Source organism: Vanessa cardui, chromosome 15 (genome assembly GCF_905220365.1).
Source record: "Vanessa cardui chromosome 15, ilVanCard2.1, whole genome shotgun sequence".
In the NCBI taxonomy this organism is placed as follows: Eukaryota; Metazoa; Arthropoda; class Insecta; order Lepidoptera; family Nymphalidae; genus Vanessa; species Vanessa cardui.
In genome coordinates, this window is record NC_061137.1 from 13607794 (window position 1) to 13633533 (window position 25740).

The following is a 25740-nucleotide window of genomic DNA, read 5'->3' on the forward strand; positions in this document are numbered from 1 at the left end:
TTGGATCAGCATGTCAAAGACCTGCCCAACACGTTATTTTCAGGACATCACTTTGTGTTCCAGCAAGATTCTGCACCTGCACATAAAGCCAAGACCACTCAAGCCTGGTTCGAGCGTCAAAACATCGACTTCATAAGACATGAAGATTGGCCTTCCTCCAGTCCGGACCTTAATCCTCTGGACTATAAAATTTGGCAAGTCTTAGAGAGGAAGGTGTGTGCTAAGCCCCATAAAAATTTGGACAGTCTAAAGTCAGCTATAATAAAAGCAGTCGCTGAAATAGACATGAATATGGTGCGTGCTGCGATAGACGACTGGCCGCGGCAACTAAAGGCCTGTATTAAAAATAAGGGCGGTCATTTAGAATAATTTTAAGTTAATATAATTCCTTATTAAATGTTCTTTCATATAATATATAATTTATAAAAAACGGATTAGTACTTCTCTTTTTATCATTATTTTCATATATGACAGAACTTTGGGACCGACTACGTACAATATAGCCGAGCTATAAGCAAATACGTTTAGTTTTTGTTTTGTTTATATTAATTCAGTCTTAGAATGGAATTGACTTTAGTTAGACTGGGAATTGGATAAGAACATTAAAAAAGGGGAGGTATTAAGTAATCTATTTCTTTATTTATATTTATAATGCTTTGTTATATAAACTTGTGATTAATTGAAATAACTTAAGATTCTATAATTAAAATTTTATTTATATCTGTATGATTGTTATTAAAGTTGAAAGCTGTTACTCAAAATTCATCACAATAACAAATATACAAATATTCTTACAAATTAAAAACGTTAGTATTAAATAAAGGTAGGTAAACAGATCCCGAATAAAAAAATAACTGACTAACTTTTATCTACAAAACAAGTTTAAAACAAAACCGATATATTGGTAATATATAATATTAATTTAACATCTTACAAATTGCACTAAACAATGTCATTGGCAGGGTTTCGTCAACGGTTGCTGAAATGAAACCATCGGAAGCGAAGGTTTTTTACATAAGATGACAATATTAAAATGAATGCACCAAACCAAACAACCTAATAACTTTTGATGGTTTTGAATAATCTTTTGACCGATTGTAGGATGCGTCTCACTTGAAACGTTTAAGGTATTATAACCCTTTCCTGTGACGGGATCAATGCAGGACCACCGCTGGACTTTATTTATATAATTGCAAAATGGCGACCGGAAGTTACGAGACAGAAGCGACAGTTGGTCGCCCGATGACGCTCCGATGACTTTTATCAAAGCACGCGCTGGACATCATTATCTGTGATGGGAACTCACCATTAGGCACTCATAAAAAAATTAAATAAGTTACATTTGAAAGGGACTATTAAGCTTTATGCTTCTGAAAAAGAAAGTTTAAATGGAATCATCTCTATTTTAGAATAAATTTCGAAACTAAAGAAAAAAATATTTAATAACTAGTGATCGCCCCCGACTGTACTCGCCTTTTAAAGGGTGTTAGGCAACAAAAATAGCATATGACCTTTCTTGGAGTTTAAACTTTATACGAAACTTAATAAAATTCCATTCAGTAATTTGACCATAAAAAAAAGGACAGACTGAGATACTTTAGCATATTTTATAACATTAATATTGTATTTAATCAATATTCTTACGACGAAATTAATCAAATACGATATTATTTATGGGATATGCAATCTGCAATAGTTATTTAAGAAAAAAACTAAATCGGTATTCGAATTTATTTTAAATTGAAATGTATAGAAATCAAATCGTCTGCAGTGCAAAAAATCGCTATAACGGTAAAATAAAATAGATATCAAACACACATTATTATGAAACAGTTATATCATCCATCTTGAAATATGTCAACAATACAAAATGGTCGAACCGACCACTATGCTTTGTAAAGGGTTAACACAAATGACAGGCGCGTGGGCATTCACACGTAACCCGTACTATTAAATTTATCCTTTAATACAACGTAATAGATGTTAATTTACCATGAATGTATTTTTAAGCAAGGAATATAAGCTATTTAATAAATTTTTAACCTTATTGTATTGCAATAGAGTTGATTTTGGATTATATTTATCGAAATAACAGATGCATCTTATTTCCGCGTTGCAACTGTATCAATCACACAATGCGGTAGTTATCGATTACTACATTTAGTACACAATGAAGCAATAAATATTACGTGTAGAATACATCTTTATATACTAATATATACATATTTATTTATAACAAGATCTGCAGCGCAGTTTTATCTTCGTTAAATTTAAATACACATGTAATTTTTCGAATGAGCGTTTGTAAGAAGAACTTTTTGTGTCTTATTTTATAAACTACCTCCGGTTCGGAATGTAGATTCTACATTGTAAACTGAAGTCAAAAAATACATTTAATCCAATTTAAGCAATTTTTTATAGTATTGTGATTTATGTCTTAGTATTTATAATAACAATATGACGGAATATATAAAAATTCATATATTTATTTGTAACTAAGCGGCCCGTCCCGGCTTCGGACTGGTGGACATTTTTTTAGTTATTTTTATTGTTTTTATCGTTCCTTTTTCAGACATATTTAACAATCGTCGTTCTACTTAAATTTATTTACACAAAATTTAATAAATTATATACCTAAACCTTCTTTATGAATCCCTTCATCTATTAGGGTGAAAACCTTATGAAAATCCGTTCAGTATTTCGGAGTTTATCGCGAACATATAGACAGTCAGACGGGCCGGGGGATTTTGTTTTAAAATATGTAGTGATCACACCATTATATTCAATCAAACGGCCAATATACCAGGTACCCATGGGTTTTACAATATTTTTTTTATGATATAGGTTGGCGGACGATCATATGGGCCTGATGGTAAGTGGTCACCATCACCCGTAGACAATGACGCTGTTAGAAATATTAACTAATCTTTACATCGTCAATGTGCCACCAACCTTGGGAACTAAGATGTTATGATGTCCCTTGTGCCTGTAGTTACACTGACTCACTCGCCCTTCAAACCGCAACACAACAATACTGAGTACCTACTGTTATTTGGCGATAGAATAACTGATGAGTGGTTGGTACCTAACCAGACGCTAGCACAAAGCCCTACCAGGTAACTACTTACATATATACTTTTAGTTTAGAACTGTATTATAATAGGGATTATTTTTTGAGACATACATATATCAGTACACTCTCGACTCTGCGCGACATATTTAAAGTTTAATTGAAATAATTTAATAATTATTACCTAACGCATTGAAAATAAATTAAACCATTAAAGGTATTAAAGCTTCTTCAATAAGAAACAGTCATAAATTATACGCTTAAGGTAACTTTCACGATTGTGTGTTTTCGTTCGGCAACTCTTAACGCTTCTTATAATCTTTAAGTATTTAAACAACTATGTCGTAAAAAGATTAAAAATCAGTTACTGCTAGTTCCTAACCGACTCTGGAGAGGATTATAGTTTATTGAAAACACGTCAAATCTAAGAGTCGATTGATTTTATTAGTTCTTGCCTACTTTCTTAATACTCGGGAAATATTAAGCCTTATTATGCCTTATTATATATATTAAATGTTATTCACACAAGTAGCCGAGATGGTTCAGTAGATAAAACGAAATATACCGATGTTAAATGAACATGGTTATTTTTATTATTACAGTTATTTAAATCCGGTTATTTACCACGTATTTTATTTTATTTGGTGGAGCTCGATCTTTCGACATTATCTACTAATGTCTTGTTTACGAGACTACAACTAATACAATACAACTTTATAAGGCTTCTATCTAGCTAACCTAGCTGAAGAAGAAGCAGAAGCTCGCATATAGTAATCGAATACAATTTTATTCGTACTTACATTGATAACTTGCATTGTGAATTTGTAAAATAACCCATTCGTATTGTATTAATTTGTTTTCAATGGTATCTATAGATCATTAGAATTTTGATATAATATATTGAATTTTCACACGAGAATCTCTCTAATAAAAACATCGGCACGAGTCTACAAATATTATTCGAAGCTGTGGTCAGATTGACGCAGAAAGGGAGGCAACATTTTCAACGGCGTTACATAAAATATTGGTATTGACTGCAATTTCTATACTAATAATTCAGAAAGACGTTTATTCTACATAATTAAAAAATTAAAACAATTTAGACAAAATAATAATGAAATTATCATCATATCAGTTTTGTCTTATTTTAAAAGAAAAAAAAAAAGATGAATACAGAGGTCTTCAAAATTATATAATATACTTCAAGCAAAATAAATATATAGGATTATAAAAATACGTTTTGTGTAAAAATACTTAGCCCTCGTATGATATAAGAGAGCGCTGTAAGAAATATAAACCACTCCTTAAATCGTCAATGCGCAAACCCAGGAAGATAAGACGATATGTCCCTTGTGCCTATAATTACACTGGCTCACTCAAATCAAACCGGATCTTAGGCACAATTACTGTAATGGTTTAGAGGTACCTACACAGTGGGCTAGCTCAAAGCCCTACATATCATACAGAAAAACATATTTGTAAAAAGTCGTTAACTATAGGTATATATGTTATTTTACTCGTTTCGTAATAAATCATTATTACTTTTTATAATAAATATAAATTCCATTATAAGACCGAATAAAATACAAAAAGGACGACACTTCAAAATGAGTACTTTTAAAATAACATCCATCGTTCGGTGAAATTGCGAAATTACGAACCGGTTGAAATGTTCATGCAAATTGTATAATTTGCATTGTAATATTCGCAATGACACAAAGGGTGTAACCGTTGTCCCGGCCGGACATTTTCCCTGAAACAGCTCTACTTTCTCTGACAACAATGGCCCTGTTATCGCCTTCGTCTGCGATGAACCATAAACTCGGCGGGTGCCGGACATGACGCTTCGCCGATTTGTTTGACATATTGTTTCAATAAAAAGACATTTTAATGTTCGCTCATTGTTTTATGATACAATTACAGTCTAAAGTGTGGTTTGCAAGTCTCATTTTAAAACATATTAGGATAATTCCTACTAAAATTACTTAAGATTATATAAAACTTCTAACTACATGTAGGTACCTAAATGTATTCTAGGAATACCAGCAGTAAAACAATATATTTCAATATTATACTAGTAAAATAAAAAGCAATGATTATTGTTTAATTGTATGAAATATTTAGAGTCTATTCCAACTACAAAGAGATAAAAGATAAATTAAATTAATTAATAAAACATTTAACATCGAATCGACGCGATATAAGTGGCCGAGCGCTTGAACAAATTACCACTACGGATTTTCGAAAATATGAAATTTTGAACGTATAGTCAAAATAACGAAAGAAAAAATAAAGTGGTTCAAAGTTAAATTAAGTGGAATAGTGTTGCATTAATAAAATACATATCCTACTAATATTATAAATGCGAAAGTTTGTGAGGATGGATGTATGTATGTTTGTTATTTTTGTTACTCTTTCACGAATAAACAATTGAACGGATTTCAATGAAATTTACAGTAATATAGTTTAAACATGAGAACAACACTTAGACTATAATTAATAATGATATTATGTAATTTCGTCAAAATGTAACGATACACATCAAGTAGCCGTGCGAAACGGGGCGGATCCCTATTTAAATAGTACCTAATTGTTAGTAGGTATTATCCAATATAGCTGAGCATTCAGCTAAGGCATGAAAAACTTTTATCAAAGTATTGTTTATCTTTATTTTGAAAAAGCTATGCACAATTTTGACATAAATATGTCCTTTTGTTGTAATACATATTTACTAAGAAATACGGGGTCAACGCATATTTCCGCGTTTATTAATTGAATATTTTAATTTCTGTCCCAATTATTAATATACATACTCACATTATTCATTTATAAATCTACATTAACATACATTTATAGAAATGAATCCCCATTCCTTTTATTATTTTTAAGTTTTCTAATGCCTTAGAGAAGGTTCTTAATGAAACAAAATTTAGGAAACTAAACCAATTTCTATATTTATTAACATAAGAATTAATAACCATAAATGCTTAAATATGAACTAAAACTATTTACTGTATAGATCTTGACCGCGTGGAATGGTGGCAAGAATGCTAGCAGCATTTCCCCGTTGAATCGCAATTCCGATCCTCTGGGCAAAAAACGAACCAGCCCTCCTGTTACCAGTGGCGGCAATGAGGCGAGGTGTTATACTTTTGATGAAGCTTTTTGCACCACTACTCCAAGGGCCAAGCGTTTCGACAGCAATTTCTTATTTCACGTCGGCCAATTGGAGACGATAATCTAGTTTGCATATATTATATCACATAATAAATCGTTCCTGACGCTTCGGTATGACATTATAAAATGTATTTTTAGTTAAACGCAAAATATAATACAAGGCCTTCTTAAATCAATTTAGTTGTCGATTTTCAGGCAATCCTAGTAATGATTTAAATGCAAAAGTTTGTGAGGTTGTATTACATACATCTAAATGTTTGTTAATCTTGTACGAAAAAAAATTACTCAACGGATTTAACTGAAATTTTACAGTAATATTTTATCAACATACCTTTTTTTATCATATATGATGTTAACGAGAAAATTAATTGATGGAAAATAATATTTGGTCAATTTCTTGCCGGTTTATCTCGGTGGAATCTACGTTTAAAAGATATTTTCGGACAAAGATGCTGAATGCATCAGAAGGGAAAAGCAGATTTTTTTGTATAGTATGGTCAGCGCCCTCACTTAAAGGATTAATATTCGCAACACGGGCAGGTGTTACCGTTCTCTGATTTTGTTAATATTTCGTGTAAATATGACACCGCGTCATGTATAATAGAATCTGTGACAGCTGCCGCTTAGTTATGTATTATTAGAAGACAATAATTTATTTACTTAAAGTTACTTAAAAACCAGCTAATTAGGCGAACTGATAGGTCAATATGTATTATATACCTACATTAATCAATTATAAGCCATGTGTCCGCACACACATGCGCACACAAAAGATTTAAACTAACCAAGAATAATAAAACATATTAATTATTTAACCAGTTAATATGTACAGTGCATTCGTTGTTCATTTAATTCACATCTTTTAAAAGATTGAATTTTAATTACAAGAATTACACCTACTTATTGATGGTCAAATTAAAAACAATTACGGATTCGTAATTTAACATAAAATAACATAAATACCTGACTAGAACCACAAAGGTACATATCAATACATAAGGAAAGGAGCCTTCCTACTCATAGTATAGATACTAATCCGCTAATATTGGAAATAATAAAGTATTTCCCTCAGTCTGTCGCGAATTTGAACCGAAATTATTGAAATCATTATTGAAAGCAAGCTGAACCCTTAGGAAGGCTTTTATACCTAAAACCTATAACCGCACCTCCTAACGCGAAAGCGGAACTAGCCAAAAGCAATTGTCTTCAAAATCTGTTCGTCCGTAACAGTAATAATCAATGAGTATGAATTATTCTGAGGAGTAAACGAATTAGCATGTGGCCGAATGAGCAAGACCACCGTCACTGTATTGCAAAGGGTTTTTTTAATCTGTAGTCATTGTGCAAGTATTACAGACCAGATAATGTGGATTATAGTTTTGTCAACCAAAATACAATGTGCAATTATGCGAGCGACTATTGTATTATTTTGTCTCCCATCTTTTGTATTAAAATTTTAAGATTACTTATGTAAAGCGTGCTTGAATTTTTTTTATGCTTTAGGTTGTCAGACGAACATATGAGCCACCTGAAGGTAAGTAGTCACCACCGCCCATAGACAATGGCGCTGTAAGAAATATTTACTTTTCCTTACATCGTCAACCCGCCACCAAACTTGGGTACTAAGATGTTATGTCCCTTGTGCCTGTGTAACATTGGCTCACTCGCCCTTGAAAGCGGAACACTACAATATTAAGTAGGCACATTTTTTTGGCGTTAGAATATCTGTTGTACTTTGTATATCTATGGGATCATAATAATGTTATAAATATTATTTCATCTACTTATATGTTCTTTTTGACGTAAAGTCGGTCAGTTATTTTACAAATATATTAGAATTATACTTATATATTTCTACTAAGTAGTATGGATATGTGCAAGCTCGTCTGGGGTGCTGCTACCCCCTCATCACATTCAGCCGGCAAACAGTAGGTTATACACAAAGTATTGGTGTGTTCTGGTTTTAACCATAACCGTCACTGGTTGCAAATGCAGTCGTTGTTGGCGCATTGGTACAATTTACTACTGTGACTTCTGTCCATAACATGACCATTTGATATATATAGGATATAACAATAAATATTATAACGAATAAAAATATTGTATCATTTAGGCTATAAATTGTTAAACTACCCTCAAAAATTATTTTTGTCGATTGGTTATAAATATTTTGTCAGCATGGCAAAACATTTGCTTTTTACAATTTTATAAAAAGAAGAAAGTATGTTACTATTCAAATGTTTTTCTTTTCTTTCACATCATTGAATTTGAACAGTTGATGGGTTAGTGTGATTACAGTCACAATTTAGATTGATGTATCAGTTTATATTACAGAAGATCACCGTTTACATTCACTCAGTCTATTTCTCTGTATATTATAAAACAGATACAAACAATTAAAAAAGTAAAGAAATTTATGAGAGCAGTGTTTAAATATATTATTGCTGGTTTGCCATATTTTTTTTTTATTTTACATAAATTAGGTTTCATAGTACTTACTGCCATCTATTGTTCAGAAGTAATACTATATAAAATAAATTGTTTAGCTTTAAAAATAAATAAATGATAACATATTATATGTAATTATTTTCAATTGTTAGGCTACTTTATAAACTACAAAATTTTAATGTGAAGGAAATTATTCAAATGTAATCAAGAATTTTGCCATCTAGTGTCAAATAGAAGAACAACACTTGTTAAAAAGCTTGTAAAAGCATTACAACATATAATGAACATCGAAAAGTTCTTAGTAAATAGCAAACAATGTATTTTACAAACTTGCAAAACTTAAAGCAATTATAATAATATTTAAGTAGATTAGATATTTTATAATTTTAAGTTATCTGTGGTCGGCCATTTTGGTATTTGATAATTTGACTGTCCGTCGAATCAGAGTGGATGTTATGTTTTTATCCTACCTACAATATTATTAGAAAAATTAAAAAATATTCAACGTCGGACGCGTGGCCCCACTCCCGCCGCTGCGACACACGAGCGCAAACTCAGCAAGCTAGACCCAAATTGGTGCAGAACGATCAGCTGTCACGTATCTGACGTGTTGAACACAAACAAATCTGATATCCGGGGTGCTATGCTGTTGGCAAGATGAACGGTACGTTTTACGAGCAGCTAGGGGGTGTGGCTGGATTATTCGAGCAATGGGGCACGTGTGAGCGGACGGTAGTTGCATGTGCGCTGGCTCGAAGGGTCCCTTGGCCTGGCCTGAGACTTGTACAAAGAGCTGTGGAGGCAGCTCTGCAGAGCCATGTCGAAGACGAGCGGCTAGAGAGAGATGCCAATGATGAGACTCTCCTGGCAAGTCTACTCGCCGCTAGGGCGGAAGATGACGATGAAGAAGGTAACTAGAATTTCCTTTAAAAAAATTTCGTTTAACAAATTTATATACGTTTCTTATGAAAACTTTTCTCATAAGCCAATTAGCCTTTAACAAATTAGGAATTACTATTTGCATATTATTATATGTGTAATATATTTTTTATTTTCATTAGCAAAATAATGCTAGACACTGATTAACACAAATATTTTTACTTACTTCCCTTGTATTTGATGTTTTTAGTTAGACTATAAGTTCTCTCTTTCTATTGACAATGAATTATTATTATAAGGAAGAGTATATGGCATTGCTATAACACTATCACCTAAAAAACTTTTAGAGGTAAAGATGATCGGTTTTAATTAATTAAAGTAATACGTCCCTTATTTGATACCTACTACATAAATTTATACTTTACTAGTAGTAGTAGAAGTAATTACTTATATTTCCTGTGAATCATTATTCCAAAATAACCATCTGTAAACATTGTGTTGTATTGTAGAAATGCATACTGAAATAATCGAAAGATAAACTAGCCTTACAAACAAAATTGTATTATGATTCATATAACCTCTGTTAAAATTACTTTGTATAGAAATGTACTTAATAATTTTTACTTAAAAAATACATAAATTATTTAGAAAGTTATGTAAAAATAACTGTTAATATTCAATGAATAATTTATTTACAATATTCAATGTAGAGATTTTAAAAGAAACATTTGAAAGAAAGTGTCTCATAAGATGTTGTAGACTTTCTTTTTAGTATTCCTTGCTTATAATAATACTTAGTTTTGTGATTTTCTGATTTAAGAGAAACATTTCTTCAATAGTGGATGTGCCACCAACCTTATGATCTACGTTGTTATATCCTTTGAGATTATTTCTGGTTTAAATTTACTCCAACCTTAAAACCGTTACATAATTATACAAGTGTTACTATATAGAGGTATTGTATTGCAATTATATTTTATATTATGAAATTTGAAAGTAACTATGATAAAACACTCATCATCATTATCTCGGCAATTACCAGCCCAAAAATATAGCCTCAACACAATAACCTTACCCGTTAAGAGGACTGAAAAAGGCCTGTTATTGAGTAACATTTGACTATATAATTTTACTAAACTTTTTATGTACATGAAATTGTGAATTGTAATAGGTACAAATTATGTGTCTTTAATTTATTAAAAAAAATATATATATATTTAGATATTTTATCTTATATTATATTATTATGACTTTATGTTTATTTTATACACCTGTAAAAATGCAGACAACCACAATATCGATGTTGTCTTGAGAGTTATTATGTACATAAATTCATTGCACTACTTATTGGTGTTGAAGATTAAACACTAAGGAAACTCAGCAGTGACTATAAATGGTAATATGGAAATGAGTGTGTATCCATATTTTTTATCGAAACCACTATGAAATTTGATAAAATAGTTGTGTTCTTTAGTTAATAAATTAGCATAAACTAACTTTTAACTTAATCTATCACATAAGAACATTTACATACATACATTACTGATCATGATAAAAATTACGTTGGTTATTAAAATATACTTCTAAGATTTCCCTAGCACTCAGTCCTGATAAAGTAGCAAGCTCGTCTTTCATACTATTTTTTTTTTTTTTATGGTATAGGTTGGCGGACGAGCATATGGGCCACCTGATGGTAAGTGGTCACCATCACCCATAGACAATGACGCTGTGAGAAATATTAACTATTCCTTACTTCGTCACTGCGCCACTAACCTTGGGAACTAAGATGTTATGTCCCTTGTGCCTGTAGTTACACTGGCTCACTCACCCTTCAAACCGGAACACAACAATACTGAGTACTGTTATTTGGCGGTAGAATAACTGTTGAGTGGGTGGTACCTACCCAGACGGGCTCGCACAAAGCCCTACCACCATTGCTGCCATATTGCTGCGGTCTGATTTAAAGTGTAAGCTCAGTGGTACCACTGCACGTGGCGTGTCGGTAAGGTAACGTGTGCCGCAGACGGCGAGCGGCTGCGACAGCTTGTGCGTCTGGTGCCGCTGCTGCGCACGGACAACGAGCGCGCCAAGAGCGTGCTGGTGGGCGCGGCGCCGGCGCTCGTGCAGCGCGTGCTGGACGCGCCGCGCCGCCACGTGGCGCCCGACCTCTGCCGACAGCTGCTGTCCTACTTGCTCGTGCACCCCGCGCTCACGCTGCATGACCAGAGGTGAGCCCCTCGCCAACAATAGAATTTCAGTCAGCCGTGTTCTCAATGTACATAAGGGGTTGTCCATTAATCACGTGAGGCTTGAAAGGGGGGGGAGGGGTTTGATAAAAATCACGAAAATAACACAAGGGGGGGGGGTGGTGTAGTAAGATATCTCGTGTATTTATTTTTTCGTCTAATGCGCGATTTTTAAACAAATATGATCCTTAATTTCAAAATAAAATAAGATTATAGTTTATACCTGTATTTAAATTAAGATAATATTCAGAAAATTTTAAGATTCGTTGTAGGTACTAAAAGTACACGTGATGTTGAGTAGGGGGAGGGGGGGTGGTCTTAAACCTCACTACGTATCACCAATGGGGGAGGGGGGTTAAAAAATGGTAAAAAAAGATCACGTGATTAATGGACAACCCCTAACATTCTTCGTGTAACTTTGCGACGATCTCTGTGGTCGAGTGGTGTGTACACCGGTTTTCATGGGTACGCCACTCTGAGGTCCCGGGTTCCGATTCTCGGCCGAGTCGATGTAGATTACCATTAGTTTTCTATGTTGTCTTGGGTCTGGGTGTTTGTGGTACCGTCGTTACTTCTGATTTTCCATAACACAAGTGCTTCAGCTACTTACATTGGGATCAGAGTGATGTATGTGATGTTGTCTCATATTTATTATTATTCTTCGTGTAACTTTTAAAATAGTTATTAATTATATTATTACATTTTTAAATTTGATTACATCTTGACATCTGAACGTATTTTACGTTCTTTGTTAATTCCTCATCAGAATCTCATTTATGGAGGCCCCTCTCTTATGCTGGCCCCATGGCAATTGCCTCCGTTGCCGTCCTCTTAACTGTTGGCTAAATCAGAAACAGAATGTGTTCAGCAAAATAGAACACAAGTTCCGTTTTAGAGTTGGAATCGCTGATAATGTTGTGTTTTTAATTTTACAGAACGTTAACGCAATGGCTTCGCTATTTAGAAAATCATATATCGGGCAACAGAAACACAGAATCGGTTTGGCAGCAGAGGATAGAACCGTGTCTGTTGCCCGACACGAACATCTGGGCGAACAACAACAGCTTCAGACGGACGATCGGCAAGAACGTCGAGTTCAGAGGAATACTAGACTCAGTAGACCAAACGTCTTATACGGACATTTTACAAGAATCCTTCTCCAAGAACGGGAGAGACGTGGACCTCAGCCTCGACGGTGAAATGTTAAACTTTGACGCGGCGATATCTCAGCCAAAGTCCCAGAGATCGAACAGTCTGACCCCCCCTTCCACTAATTTCATGCACATGTCGTCATCAGCTGAGAACCTGAGTGATGAACCTTTTGTCCAGAAACCTCGAAGTTTTTCCCTCTCTAGTGAACATAGTTTAAGCCAATTGCGGCCTATTAGTATAATGTACGGAACGACGGGCAGCGAGACCAGACTAGATGACCTCCGATCGAACAACTTCACGGAACACCCCGGCATGTCGACCGTCGCGCAGTGGCTCAAGAGCTTGAGGCTACACAAGTACGTGTGGCTCTTCACGAACATCACGTACGACCAAATGATGGCCATTGACGAGAAATATCTCGAAAAGTTAGGTAAGTATTATTCAGTATGATTACATAGTTCCACAGTATTGTCCAGTAAATAGTAATTATATGTCATAAAATACTAAATTTTGTTTTATATTACATGACAACAATTTATTTCTTCATTTTTGAATTTAAATCTTATGTTAGTGTAATCCTTATTTAATTTTCTATTTGCTTTAGAACAAAGAATTCGCCTCGCGCACTTGCAAAAAAATCCATAAATTAATGATTTATTGTCAGATGTTCAAGGTTAAAAGATAAACATAAATCATTTAAGTTTTCATTTGGCAACTATTAATGTAAATATTTAAGATTATGACTATCTGTCCACCTATTGTATTCTATCAGTTTGAATTACTAACAAGAGCATTCACCTTGGCTTCACAAGTAAGCACATCAACTGTCAAACTCATTCGTCCTTTATCACAGAATATGAATATTCTAATCAAATATGATTGCTTGTTTGAGAGAGTCCTACAATTTTTTTTTTTATGGTATAGGTTGGCGACGAGCATATAGGCCAGCTGATGGTAAGTGGTCACTATCGCCCATAGACAATGACGCTGTAAGAAAAATTAACTATATCTTACATCGTCAATATGTCACCAACCTTGGGAACTAAGATGTTATGTCCCTTGTGCCTGTAGTTACAGTGGCTCACTCACCCTTCAGACCGGAACACAACAATACTGAGTACTGTTATTTGGCGGTAGAATAACTGATGAGTGGCCGGTACCTATCCAGACGGGCTTGCACAAAGCCCTACCACCGAGTAAATTAGTTTACTCACCTCAACGAATTTAAAATTAGATATATTTTTCCATTCTAGTAATCTACTAAAGTAATATTATAATACAAATATTCCAGGTGTAACAAAAGGTGCTCGACACAAAATTCTTCTGTCCATTAAGAAACTGAATGAACGGGGAGCAATATTAGAAGGAATCCAAGCTGAGCTGGCATCCAGCAATGGATCGGTATTGAGGGCACTGGAGAGATTAAGAGGAGTGCTGTTATCACCGATGCCTCCAGGGTCCGAACTTCCATCTGCTGTTGTTGCAGCTCTTGATCTTGGTAAGTTAATCTATGAATGAAAATAAATTATTAAAATTCATTTTTGAAAATTTTTATTTGTAACGAAATTAAATTAGCTGACTATTTATTGTATAAACTCAGACAGAAAATATTATTATAGCTATGACTTGTTACCAATAATAATTTTATTAGAATAATTTCTAAAAGTATAAAGTAATTAAAATATCTTAGCACAGAAAGATAGTCGAATACATAAGCCCCTCGAGTTAGAAGTCACTTTGCCCATAGACACTAGTACTGTGAAATAGTAAGCCACACTTCTAACTAGCATTATGCTGTTAAACATTGTATCTAAGATGTTACATCTCTTGTGCCAAGAATTATCCTAGATCACAAATCCTAAGACGCCTTGGATAAAATGACCAAAATAAGGCAGAAAGTCCATTCGGCAAGTCTCGTTTCCGCCCTTTACGAATAAGTAGGATATAATGCAATGTGAGTCCTGGTAGTGAGCTTATGGTTATGCAAGTAGCGAGAGCATCGCAGTCACGTGTGTATGCGACAGCCGCGCGAGCCGAGCCCGGCGCGCTCGACCCCGTCTCGCTGCACTGCTGGCTTATCGAGAAGGTACGCCCACACACCTTACGCACTTACATGCGCCATCCCAACTGCTACGAGACTACAAACATGCGCTACGATACACTACACTACTAAACGCTACGTAATACTCTCATGCGCTACTATACACTACTTAACGCTACGTAATACTCTCATGCGCTACTAAACACTACTAAACGCTACGTAATACTCTAATGCGCTATGATACACTACTAAACGCTACGTAATACTCTAATGCGCTACGATACACTACTAAACGCTACGTTACACTCCCATGCGATACAATGTACTACTAAACGCTACGTTACGCTCCTATGCGCTACGATACAATACTAAACACTATGTTACACTCCCATGCGCTACGATACACTACGATACACTACTATACGCTTCGTTACACTACCATGCGTTAAGAGTCACTCCTAAACGCTACACACTTAGCACTTCCTTGTGCTACGAGACGCTACTACGTCCTCTGAACAATTAAAATTATAACACTACTAACAATGCTTTTAAATATGATCGGTACTAAAATGATGAATAAAGTCAAGCGTCCCCCGTCGCGCAGGCGCTGCACCACGAGGCGTTCGCGTGCGGCGAGCTGCAGAGCGCGCTGCGCCGCCTGCGGCACCGCCTGCCGCCGCGACAGTTCTTCCACCTCGTGGGCGACGCGCCGCACCGCCGCCTCAAGCACAGGTGTGTGCGCGCGCGTGTGTCTGTGTGTGTGTGTGTGTCTCTGTGTGTGCGTGTGTGTATGTCTGTGTGTGTGTGTGCGTGTGTGTCGCCGGCTAACGCGCGTGTGTGCAGGTGGCGCGCGCCGCAGTGCCCGCTGCGCCGCTGGGCGCCCCCGCCGCGCGGCAAGTCGCACTCGTACCCGCCGTTCCCGCCGCACGGCGCGCCGCGCCCGCCGCCGCCGCCCGCCGACGACTACTCGGGCCTCGACGCGCTCTGCCTGCAGATGACGGAGCAGGCCATCAACTAGTGACGACCCCGAGTGACTTGTTTATTGGACGGTGTGAATATTATCGAAATTACTTAATAATGTCGCTAGACCGCTAACTTTGAAACGTCTCTGTATATTTTAATTGAGTGACTCGACTCGACTCCGACGCCCCCGTTGACCGAGTCGTATCGATCGTATTCGCTGGGAGGCGGCCGCCTCCGTAAAGGACTTACCCCCGCATCGTATTCATCATGTGAATATAAATATTTTTAATTTTATTTATATTGATTATTGCTATTGTATTAGTTGTAATTAATTTATAATCGGAGAGGTGTGTCGTTTTTATTTTGTAAGTCGAAACATAAACGATGAAAACGAAAGCATTCGTTTGCGAGAAAACTTTATTAGAAGCACATTTACTATCTGTGACGAAAACATAGACATTAAGCATCTATAGATTAAGATATGATAATAAGAAACAATTACATCGACTGTATCCGCCTCTGTCGAAAATAGTTTAATACGAGGATAATAACATGAACAATACGTTTAAGTCTTCATGTTCGATTGAAGAGATATTATGATTCACTTTTTACGTGAATTTTTGTAAATATCATGAGTTTTTTTATTACAAATATATTAGCTAATTGTATAAATGCTATATCCTAATTTCTTTGGTGCTATTCTGCAAGTTTTTATTTTTCAGTAAGTCATTAGTGATAACTTAGCTAGGGCTAGATACTGTTATAATTTATAATTACGTTTAGAAACAATGGGTAATATAGCGGAGCTTATAATAGAATAATGGGCACAAATCGGCCTAAAACGATTACACGGAATGGAGGTCGTTTGAATGTAGATTTTATGATATTTGTTGTCTGTGGAGTGTTTGTTGACGTTTATTATCTGTTACGAGGCGCGCGACATGCGTTGGCGTACATAGGCATATAAGTAATTGTTGACTGACTGCATAATTTATATAGCGAATGTTCATTTCCATAGATTATTAATTTTATTTTGTTTTTAATGACATTATATTTATATTGTAAATCTTTGACTGGATCAAAAATTTTGATTGAATTTTGTGCAATTTTATATAAGTTTGAAATTTTCATTGAAAATAAACACGAATAACAATATACACGTTGTGTTTAATATATTATTTTATTTATAAATATGATAATTGTTTTGACAATTAATGTAGTTACTGCATTCATGAAATGAAATAACCATTCACTCGAGACATTGTTTTATTTCTTGTAAATTGTTTTTATTACCATTTATTTGTAACCTCTCTTGCTGTTGCCTTTTTTCTTGCTTTTTAACTTATTCTTCTGTGATACAATGGTACTGTAACAACACCAGTACACGAAATAAATATATAGATGGGAGTATATAATCTTTTATTATTTGCCCGAAATTTCCTCCAAAATATGACATCAATCTGTAAGCCTTTCCTTATGGGTTCCTATCTTGTGTCGAGCTAGATCACTCTTTCTGTAGAATCCTCTAGAACATTTGTCACAAGGGAAAGGAACAATATTTCCATGAAGCTTCAAAACATGGAAGTCCAACATTTGTTGTGATGGAAATTTGACTGTGCACCCATTTATTGAACATTTGTACTTGTCTATGTATTTATGCCTGAAGTTTATATGTCTGGCCAGAGCCTTACGCTCTGAAAAGCTACTTGTGCACAGCTCACATTTGAGTGGACGTTCCCCTGTATGTTTCCACATATGCATTTCAATATTTGGCACATCTTTCAGACATATATTGCAGTATCCTGATTTTGATGAATGAAGTCTCTTAATGTGTAGCTTCAGATTGCCTTTCATTGCAAAGCTCCGTCCACAGTAATTGCATATGAACCTGTTAACTTCTGAATGCATTCTAATGTGCTTCCTGAGGTTATTTTTATACTTAAAAAGAGTGTTGCATGTTGGACAGGTATAGTTCTTGGTACTTGTGTGTGCAACATAGTGATTTTTTAATTCCTCTTTGGTACAAAATTTTTTATGACATGTTGAGCAGGCATATGCCCTCTCCCCTGTGTGACGGACTTGGTGTCGATGGAGAGCATTTATTTGTGTAAACCTTGCGGGACACACTGCACATGCATATGGAGTTTCGCCTGTATGGACTCGCATATGAATCTTGATGTCATTTTTGGAAAAGAAACCCTTTCCACAAATTTCACAAATGAATTTCCTCTCCCTTTTATCTTTTAAATGGTTTCTCTCTGCATGTCTTTTAAGACTACCACTGTCTTTGTATTTCTTATCACAAGATGGGCAAGGATATGGCCTTTCATTTGTATGAGACCTCATGTGTATCATAAGTGTTGAGGGATTTGGGCACTGGCGGCCACAAACACTACAAGTGCTTGGATGTGGATCTTTAATCTTCTTTCTTATTTTAAAGCTTTTCTTTAAGCCATTCCTTTTCTTTCTTGTGTCTAAATGTAAGTCAGTATCTTCTTGTTTTATATCACTAGATGTATCATATGGATCTTCTATGTCATCTTCAGAGAGAGAAGGCTCTGGCTCCTCCTTTATTTCTATTTTGGCCTTGCTTTCATTCTTAAAATATTTTGAATCAATTGATCTCAGTTTCTTATCTGTTTCTTCACATTTGAGAATAAAACAGTAAGAGGATTCTAGTTCATTCTCACACAACTTGCAGATATGTATTGGAAAGTCTTCGTCTTCAGAGATTCGTATATTTTTACAACAGTACATAATCTTTGCACTTATTGGAACACCAGAACTGTGGTCATATACAGAAGTTACTCCAGGATTTGTATAACACAAACGACATACAGTCTGATTCATTCTGTGATTTATATTAATCTATACAAATTGATTTTAAACTATACAAAATACAAGAGACAAACACACACTTGCACACAATTCCATTAATAAATTTTGAATTATTTTTTATTTGTTTTAAATAGGCTATTGGTTTTGGATTAAAAGATGCAAATAGTTATTAAAACTGTAATAGCTATAATAATTCAAATAATAGTACGGATGTTCATCACTTTACTGTCATCTTGAATTCTCGATCTTTGACAATTGTGGTTTTTATTTTGACAACGGCTTAGAAATTATTCCGGTTGAATTAATGCAACGAATTGAAATAATATAACGAAATCATATATCATGACAGTTTTTTTAGGTATCCATGTTTTTTTTAATTAAGCTATAGTATTTTTAATTACCTCTTCCAGATAATAAATTATTATTGAATGCTGTAACAATCTATTTCTAGAAAAAATAACTATTTCGAATATATACAAGTCAATAGTAAAAATATATGCTACTTTAAGGCATTTAAAATTATATATAGGTATGACAGGTAATACTGGCGTTACTTAGTGTCACCTGACAATTAATTGTGTTTTGCATATGTCAAATAACCTATCATGTTTGTTTATTTTCTGAAATTTTGTTTGTTATTACTTTTAAACCACAATCACAATAATTATATAGATAACATTAAAAACAATTAAGAGTTTCATATTCAATGGACTCCCTAATTTGTAGGATTTGTCTCGACAAAACCGGCACCGTGTCTGTTTTCGACAAAGAAAATGACAATATTCAATAGGCATGATGACAGTAACTAAGAATCACTGAAATTATAATTTTAAATAATAATATAGGATAGAGAGACTCTAAGTAAGTAACTTATTTTTAAATTACATGTGTGATTCTATTTATTTTAATAAAAATAAAAATACAAAACATAAGAATCCGCCATATTAGGTCAAACACCAATCAGAATCGCGTGACGTCACGCTTTCGTAAAATTGTTTTGACAATTGTATATCGTTCGAAATTACCTTGTGTTTACTCGTTTTGATATTAACGTCACCGATTATTTGATATTGCGTTGTTAAATATTATTATCACAGTTTAAAAAAGACCAGCAAAGGAACGTTAGCAATGGAACAAGGATTTATCAAGGCAAATAGCTCTAATTTGCCGAGAATCGACTTGTTGATGCTGGGTGGATATTTTGCATCAAACAACGACTTCTGCTCCGCTGAATTCCGAAATGTTAAAACTTCTATGTAAGTATTATGTGTAATAATAAGCATTAAAACACAGTATAGTAGTCAAACTTCCCTAAAGTACATACTTATATTATTTCTATTGTGTGTAATCATGTTTAAGGTTATGTTATGAAAATACCACTTAAATATATTTTTATTTATTTTAGATCCTCTCGACCATCGTATGGTGATGACGCTGTCAGCTATGTTCATCTTAAACGTAGTGGGAACATGTGCACAGTGAGGGGCAAAATTTGTCCAGAACATAAGGTACATGCAAGGTTATATGCTGTCACAGTAATAGTAGATGAAGAAGAGGAAGCTGTTATTTCCGTACAATGTAACGATTGTGTCGCTTCTAAAGGAGGCTGCAAACATGCTATTGCATTCCTTATGTGGATCCATCGGAGGAGTGAACAGCCATCCTGCACAGCTGTAGAGTGTTACTGGATTAAATCCAAACTGTCCAGGGTTGGAACTAGCCTGAAGTACATGACAGCAAAGGACTTGTCAAATGGTGCACCTAGCTTGCTATCAAATAGTAAAGTTCTTGATAAGTTTTTGGATATTGGCCGAAAAAGAAATATTGATAACTGCGAGTTATTAAAATATCAACCTAGTTATATTTATAACAATATTAAAAGTTTATCCATGCACCAGCTTATGCTTAAATATAAGGAACAATCCTATGACACATTTTTAAAAAAGATTGTGCTGTCTAATCAAACTATTGCTCAAATAGAGGAAGAGACCAGAGAACAGCACCAAAACAGCCTTTGGTTTGAATTGCGCTATGGTCGAATCACAGCATCAAAAGCATTTGAATTTAGTCGGTGTAAAAAGAATGATGGAAGTCTAATAGCGTTAATAATGGGAGGGACTATACCTGACACACCAGCCATGAAACATGGTAGATTATTAGAGGGTGAAGTGCGAAAAACTGTCAGCATTAAACTTGGCAAAAAGATTAGAAAATGTGGACTCATGCTGTCAAAAGAGTACCCAATGATAGCAGGATCACCAGATGGGATCTGTGAGGATGCTGTCATTGAGATCAAGTGCCCCACAAGCGTAAAATCATATAAAAATTATCTAAATAATGGCAAACCAACTGACAAATGTAATGCACAGATACAGATGCAAATGCATTTGACAGGGCTACAAAAGGGTTACTTTTGTGTAGCTGATAGCAACTTCAGTGTGAATAAAAATGTGGAAATTGTAAGTGTGAAGTTTGATGCCACATATATGTCTGATTTTCTTAAACATTTAGCGGGTCTGTGGAAAGAAAAAATATATCCAATATTGTACGAAAGTACATTGTAATCTTTATTATAAATATAAAATGCACAAATAATAATTTTGTAGTTTTATTTAAGTAGAGAGTCTTGCAAATTTATAAAAGCACATGCAATTACAATAATATCATCAAGTACTTTTACAAAATTTGTGTTAAGACATGCATGGGGCTTTAACATATTAAATTCTCTTAAACGTCTAATTAACCTCTCAACATGAATCCTTAAACTAGCTATCTGCTTTGTTTCCTTCACTTCACTTTTAGATAGCTTGGCTCCAGTGACAACACTTGGGGGCCGTACAAGTTGTACTCTCTTCTTACGCAAGTATTGTTCTACATGCTTGAACCCTCTGTCAGCCATCACACACATACCAGGTTCTAAACAGTTGATAAAATCACAAGTCTCAACCAAACGTGTGTCTGTTACTCTTCCTCCATAGCCTGGTGAAACATAGTTTACTAAACCATTTGGTGTACATGACACTAAATATTTAATGGTATTAGCCTTTTTGTATTCTGACCATGATAGTGCTTGATTAACACTTTTTGAAGGCTTTTGTACTTCAATTTCAAAACAGTCAATTATGCAACTTGTGTGATGAAATTTATGTCTGAAAGCCATGGGCAAAGTACGTTTTATCAAATCTTTGTTTAATTTGACAATAAAGGGTTGCATTACACTGGCTATCACTGGTATACATTTAAAAAATATTTTGCTTGCATATGTAGTAGTCATGGCAAAATCATCAGCAAGCTCTCTAAATGGATTATTTAATCGTATTTTTTTTAAACAAAGCAGTAAATGGTTATGAGGGATTCTTGTTTGTTCTTCAATTAATTCTAATAAATAGCAACAGCTTTTTGGAAGACCTAAGTAAGACCTTGGGTTTTTCATTATCTTAAGTAATGTATATTTGAGAATGTTTAATCTTTCTTCTTTCTTTGTCTCCTCAGTTAATTCACTGCAGTCTGATGTTGATTTTATTATAAGAGATTGTATTGATGGTGATGTTTCTCGCTGACTCACAGATGGTACATATGAAATATCACTGTCAGACTGATCTTCTATACTAATTTTATTCTTGATAACATGTTTGACACCACTGCTTGATATCACTGGTTTACTATAGCTTTCAATTTTAAATGGAGATGTAGCGATTGAGCAGGAATAGGGTTTTAAGGGTGATGTTAACTGGCTTACTAGCTTAATTTTGGTCTGGACAGCTTTGCTTCTAAATTTATGTGTTATATGTACTTGTACAGATTTATCCACTGATTTTGGATAGGTAGTAGTAGGCCCTTCATGATGTTCTTCACTTGTGTGTAAAACTAAAATATAAAAAAAAATACTTAAAAAAATATATAAATCAGTGCCTAATGTATGTATGTATAGTTATACAAAAATTTTGTAACAAACTTGGTTATGATAGAATTGTTATATGTTCTTTGTTATTGATAAATGTAATAGGCAAATTCAATCACTATACACTTTAACCCGTTAAAACGGAAACTTATTCGCTGACATTATAGTGTTGATGAGTACCTGAACTTTCTGATGAAATTATTGTAGGTTCTAATTGTTTTGTAGGTGTACTTTTCTCTGCAAAATCTTTTTCACTTTCTTCAATTAGTATCCTTCTTTGTTTCTTAAGAACATAGGGTCGCTCTATGGTATTGGAAGTTCGTTTTCTTCTGTCCAATTGGCATTCAAATCTTGTGGGCATACACCCGGACTTCATGCGCATTTGCGAAACTGAACCCATTACAAGATACTGAATATAATTTTCCATATCGTTTGGTAACTGAAACAAGAATAAAAGTTTAGTAATAGAGGAATGGAAACGTGATCGCCAATATTATTGACTATTAGAGAAAATTCTAATGATCTCTAGTTTAGTTAATTATTATACAGTAAATAAGAGATATACTTACGTCGAAATGGTCTTCGCAGAAATAAAGTACAGAAGTTGAAGATATAGCTGTTGGGTCTCGTCTTGCAAGGTTTAGCCACATATTTCTAACTTTTTTCTTCAAAGGAACATTAATAAATAACTTGTTCGGAGTTTTTATAGATGTATTGTTACATTGAGGAACCGCACACCATCGATACACGTTAGAATTCATAATTTTCGTATCAAATAATTAAATTACGGATCTAAATAAACATTTAACATGCGAACTGACAAATGTTTACGAAAGCGTGACGTCATAAACAGACGCCATTTGTATTCTAGTGTTTTTGTACAAAATTTAAAATTTATTTTTAAATGATCATTTTTTCCTAATAAAATTTACTTTTTTGCAGAATTAAGATTTATTTTGTATAAAGTAATAACGTAAAAACACGGTAGTGTAGTTTTTCAAAATTTGTCGTCATGCCTATACAGCGCCAAATTAATGCGTTTGGTGAACAATATCGTCTCCGAAGAAGATGGCTTACCGAGTATGATGTGCTATGCTTGTGCTAACGATCTTTCATTGGCGTACCAATTTGTCCAGAAATGTGAAGCTTCCGATAAGGCTTTGCGATGTTTGAGCGCGCCGATCGAACTATATTCTGATTTACAAACAAATATTGAACTAAATATCAAGGAAGAAGATGTAAAACGCGAAATTGACGATTGTGACGACCAGGACGATAGTTTCTCTAATAGTTTCTTATTGGAAAATTGTTCAAAAGAGTATTTTCAACAACAAAAAGAATCAAGTTCGCAAAGTAACGCGGTTCAAATTATCGACGAAAGAAACATTGCGATAGAAATTGAAAATGAAACTGAAAGGCAAAATAGTAAATCAGATAACTCTTCGAATGAACAAGACAGTAATGATAAAAATTGTAAAATTATTAAGGGTAAATTTCGTCGAAACAAAGTCAGGCGGGGAAAGCTGGGCCCCATACAGTGCGTTATCTGTGGACTCATGACCTCTAGTCCTTCAGCAATGGAGATCCATATGCGCACTCACACAGGAGAAAAACCATTTGTATGCACATCATGTGGGGCAAAATTTAGTTCTAAAGGCTTGTTGAAAAGACACAATGAAACATTTCATTCTACAAGAGAACGTAAATTCACCTGTGAAACATGTGGCAGTAGCTTTTTTAGAAAAAATGATATCATTTCACATTTAAGAGTCCACACTGATGAAAGGCCTTATGTTTGTCCCTATTGCTCAAAAAGATTTCGACAAGTGGCTTCCAGAAACCGTCATCAAATAGTTCACACTGGAGAAAAACCATTTTCCTGTCCCATTTGTAATAAAAAATTTGCCCATAAAAGTCTTGTTAAAAAACACCAGAGTGTGCACAGCGATGAAAGGAAGTATGCCTGTCATTTATGCAATAAAAGTTTTAAATCAAGACCAGCATTAAATGTACATATTGGCTTACACACAAATGAAAAACAAAATGTCTGTAGTTTTTGTGGCATGGCATTTGCTATGAAAGGTAATTTGCAAACTCACATCCGTCGAATTCATTCCGAGAAATCAGGGCAATGTTCGATTTGTCTCAAGACATTTTCTGATTTAGAGGTGCACATGCGTAAACATACAGGTGAAAAACCATACATTTGTGGGACATGCAATGCAGCATTTGCGGTCAAACGAAGTCTGGCTCACCATATGATATTTAAACATGAAAATGCAGGCAAATTTAAATGTTCTATAGGAGACTGCACTAAAACATTCCCAACGGCAACTATGCTCGAGTTTCATCTCTTAAAACAACATACAAACCACACACCTTATATATGCCAGCACTGCCCGAGAAGATTTTTCCGCACCAGTGATCTGTCGCGACATTTGAGAGCTAGCCATATGGACATAAATTTCAAACCATCTATGAAACCCCTTATTTCAAAACCTGTAATGTATAGTTAAGAGCTTACAAGACTGAGTGCTGAATACTAGTCAGATGTATAAGTACCTAATGAATAAATAAGATTTAAGAGTATTAGTTTGTAAAGATTTCATTAAGAACTATTTATTACTGAAAACTTATCTCAGCTCATTTAAGAGCAACTAAAATATTCCTTTTAGAATATATATATGATTTTTTTGTCATTATATAATTTCTTATTTTTGTTATATTTTTTTTAGTGTATTAATGTACCCTAGAACAAATATTTTCTTAAGCTTACATTTATGTCGTCAAATATTTTATTTAACTACGTTTTGTAAGCAAGTAATGGTATTTACCATGTTTATTAGATTGACTAAACTTGAAAATTAAACCTCATAATTAATTCGTCTGACGTGCCTTTATTTCTGTATTAATGTTCCCGAATCAGCCCTTTTCCTGTGCGTCCAAACCCGAGCCCTTCGAAATTCAGTGGCGCGGAAATCCGTGGTCGAGTTTCAAACAGACGTTAAAGATTCAACATCGGTAA

General features: G+C 34.5%; 5 protein-coding genes across 7 annotated transcripts; 3 read left to right on the forward strand and 2 right to left on the reverse strand.

The window, feature by feature from the left end:
• The first annotated feature begins 9103 nt into the window (after positions 1–9103).
• LOC124535613 (protein Smaug) lies at positions 9104–16176 on the forward strand. 3 transcript variants are annotated; one of them, XM_047111882.1, is made up of 7 exons: positions 9104–9605; positions 11598–11802; positions 12756–13402; positions 14264–14470; positions 14961–15058; positions 15618–15745; positions 15857–16176. In XM_047111882.1, the coding sequence occupies exons 1-7, from the start codon at positions 9353–9355 to the stop codon at positions 16029–16031; spliced, it is 1713 nt and encodes a 570-aa protein (XP_046967838.1). In that variant the 5' UTR covers positions 9104–9352; the 3' UTR covers positions 16032–16176. The 3 variants fall into 3 exon arrangements, with proteins under 3 accessions (XP_046967838.1, XP_046967839.1, XP_046967840.1); XM_047111883.1 differs by having other exon boundaries at positions 14964–15058; XM_047111884.1 differs by having other exon boundaries at positions 14997–15058.
• Positions 16177–17245: 1069 nt separating this feature from the next.
• Positions 17246–19112, reverse strand: LOC124535616 (zinc finger protein 567-like). Its single transcript, XM_047111888.1, has one exon. It carries the CDS (start codon positions 18824–18826, stop codon positions 17432–17434), a length of 1395 nt encoding a protein of 464 aa, XP_046967844.1. The 5' UTR covers positions 18827–19112; the 3' UTR covers positions 17246–17431.
• A 282-nt stretch (positions 19113–19394) lies between these two features.
• LOC124535615 (zinc finger protein OZF-like) lies at positions 19395–25740 on the forward strand. The gene is made up of 2 exons (XM_047111887.1): positions 19395–19600; positions 23734–25740. Exons 1-2 carry the CDS (start codon positions 19521–19523, stop codon positions 25229–25231), a joined length of 1578 nt encoding a protein of 525 aa, XP_046967843.1. The 5' UTR covers positions 19395–19520; the 3' UTR covers positions 25232–25740.
• On the forward strand, positions 19710–21378 carry LOC124535617. Its single transcript, XM_047111889.1, has 2 exons — positions 19710–20070; positions 20220–21378. Exons 1-2 carry the CDS (start codon positions 19943–19945, stop codon positions 21376–21378), a joined length of 1287 nt encoding a protein of 428 aa, XP_046967845.1. The 5' UTR covers positions 19710–19942.
• LOC124535614 lies at positions 21361–23727 on the reverse strand. The gene is made up of 3 exons (XM_047111886.1): positions 23285–23727; positions 22896–23154; positions 21361–22681 (listed from the first exon to the last, which is right to left on the reverse strand). The coding sequence occupies exons 1-3, from the start codon at positions 23474–23476 to the stop codon at positions 21423–21425; spliced, it is 1710 nt and encodes a 569-aa protein (XP_046967842.1). The 5' UTR covers positions 23477–23727; the 3' UTR covers positions 21361–21422.

Excerpts from the sequence above, each read along its gene's own strand:
- LOC124535613 (XM_047111882.1), top strand. The coding sequence starts at position 9,353 with ATGAACGGTACGTTTTACGAGCAGCTAGGGGGTGTGGCTGGATTATTC. Across the intron at positions 11,803-12,755 it reads CTCACGCTGCATGACCAGAG|AACGTTAACGCAATGGCTTC; the intron begins GTGAGCCCCTCG and ends TTAATTTTACAG. Across the intron at positions 14,471-14,960 it reads TGTTGCAGCTCTTGATCTTG|TAGCGAGAGCATCGCAGTCA; the intron begins GTAAGTTAATCT and ends TGGTTATGCAAG.
- LOC124535616 (XM_047111888.1), bottom strand. The coding sequence starts at position 18,826 with ATGAATCAGACTGTATGTCGTTTGTGTTATACAAATCCTGGAGTAACT.
- LOC124535615 (XM_047111887.1), top strand. The coding sequence starts at position 19,521 with ATGGACTCCCTAATTTGTAGGATTTGTCTCGACAAAACCGGCACCGTG. Across the intron at positions 19,601-23,733 it reads AAAGAAAATGACAATATTCA|ATACAGCGCCAAATTAATGC; the intron begins ATAGGCATGATG and ends GTCGTCATGCCT.
- LOC124535617 (XM_047111889.1), top strand. The coding sequence starts at position 19,943 with ATGGAACAAGGATTTATCAAGGCAAATAGCTCTAATTTGCCGAGAATC. Across the intron at positions 20,071-20,219 it reads CGAAATGTTAAAACTTCTAT|ATCCTCTCGACCATCGTATG; the intron begins GTAAGTATTATG and ends TATTTATTTTAG.
- LOC124535614 (XM_047111886.1), bottom strand. The coding sequence starts at position 23,476 with ATGAATTCTAACGTGTATCGATGGTGTGCGGTTCCTCAATGTAACAAT. Across the intron at positions 23,155-23,284 it reads TCTGCGAAGACCATTTCGAC|TTACCAAACGATATGGAAAA; the intron begins GTAAGTATATCT and ends TTCTTGTTTCAG. Across the intron at positions 22,682-22,895 it reads AATTTCATCAGAAAGTTCAG|TTTTACACACAAGTGAAGAA; the intron begins GTACTCATCAAC and ends TTTATATTTTAG.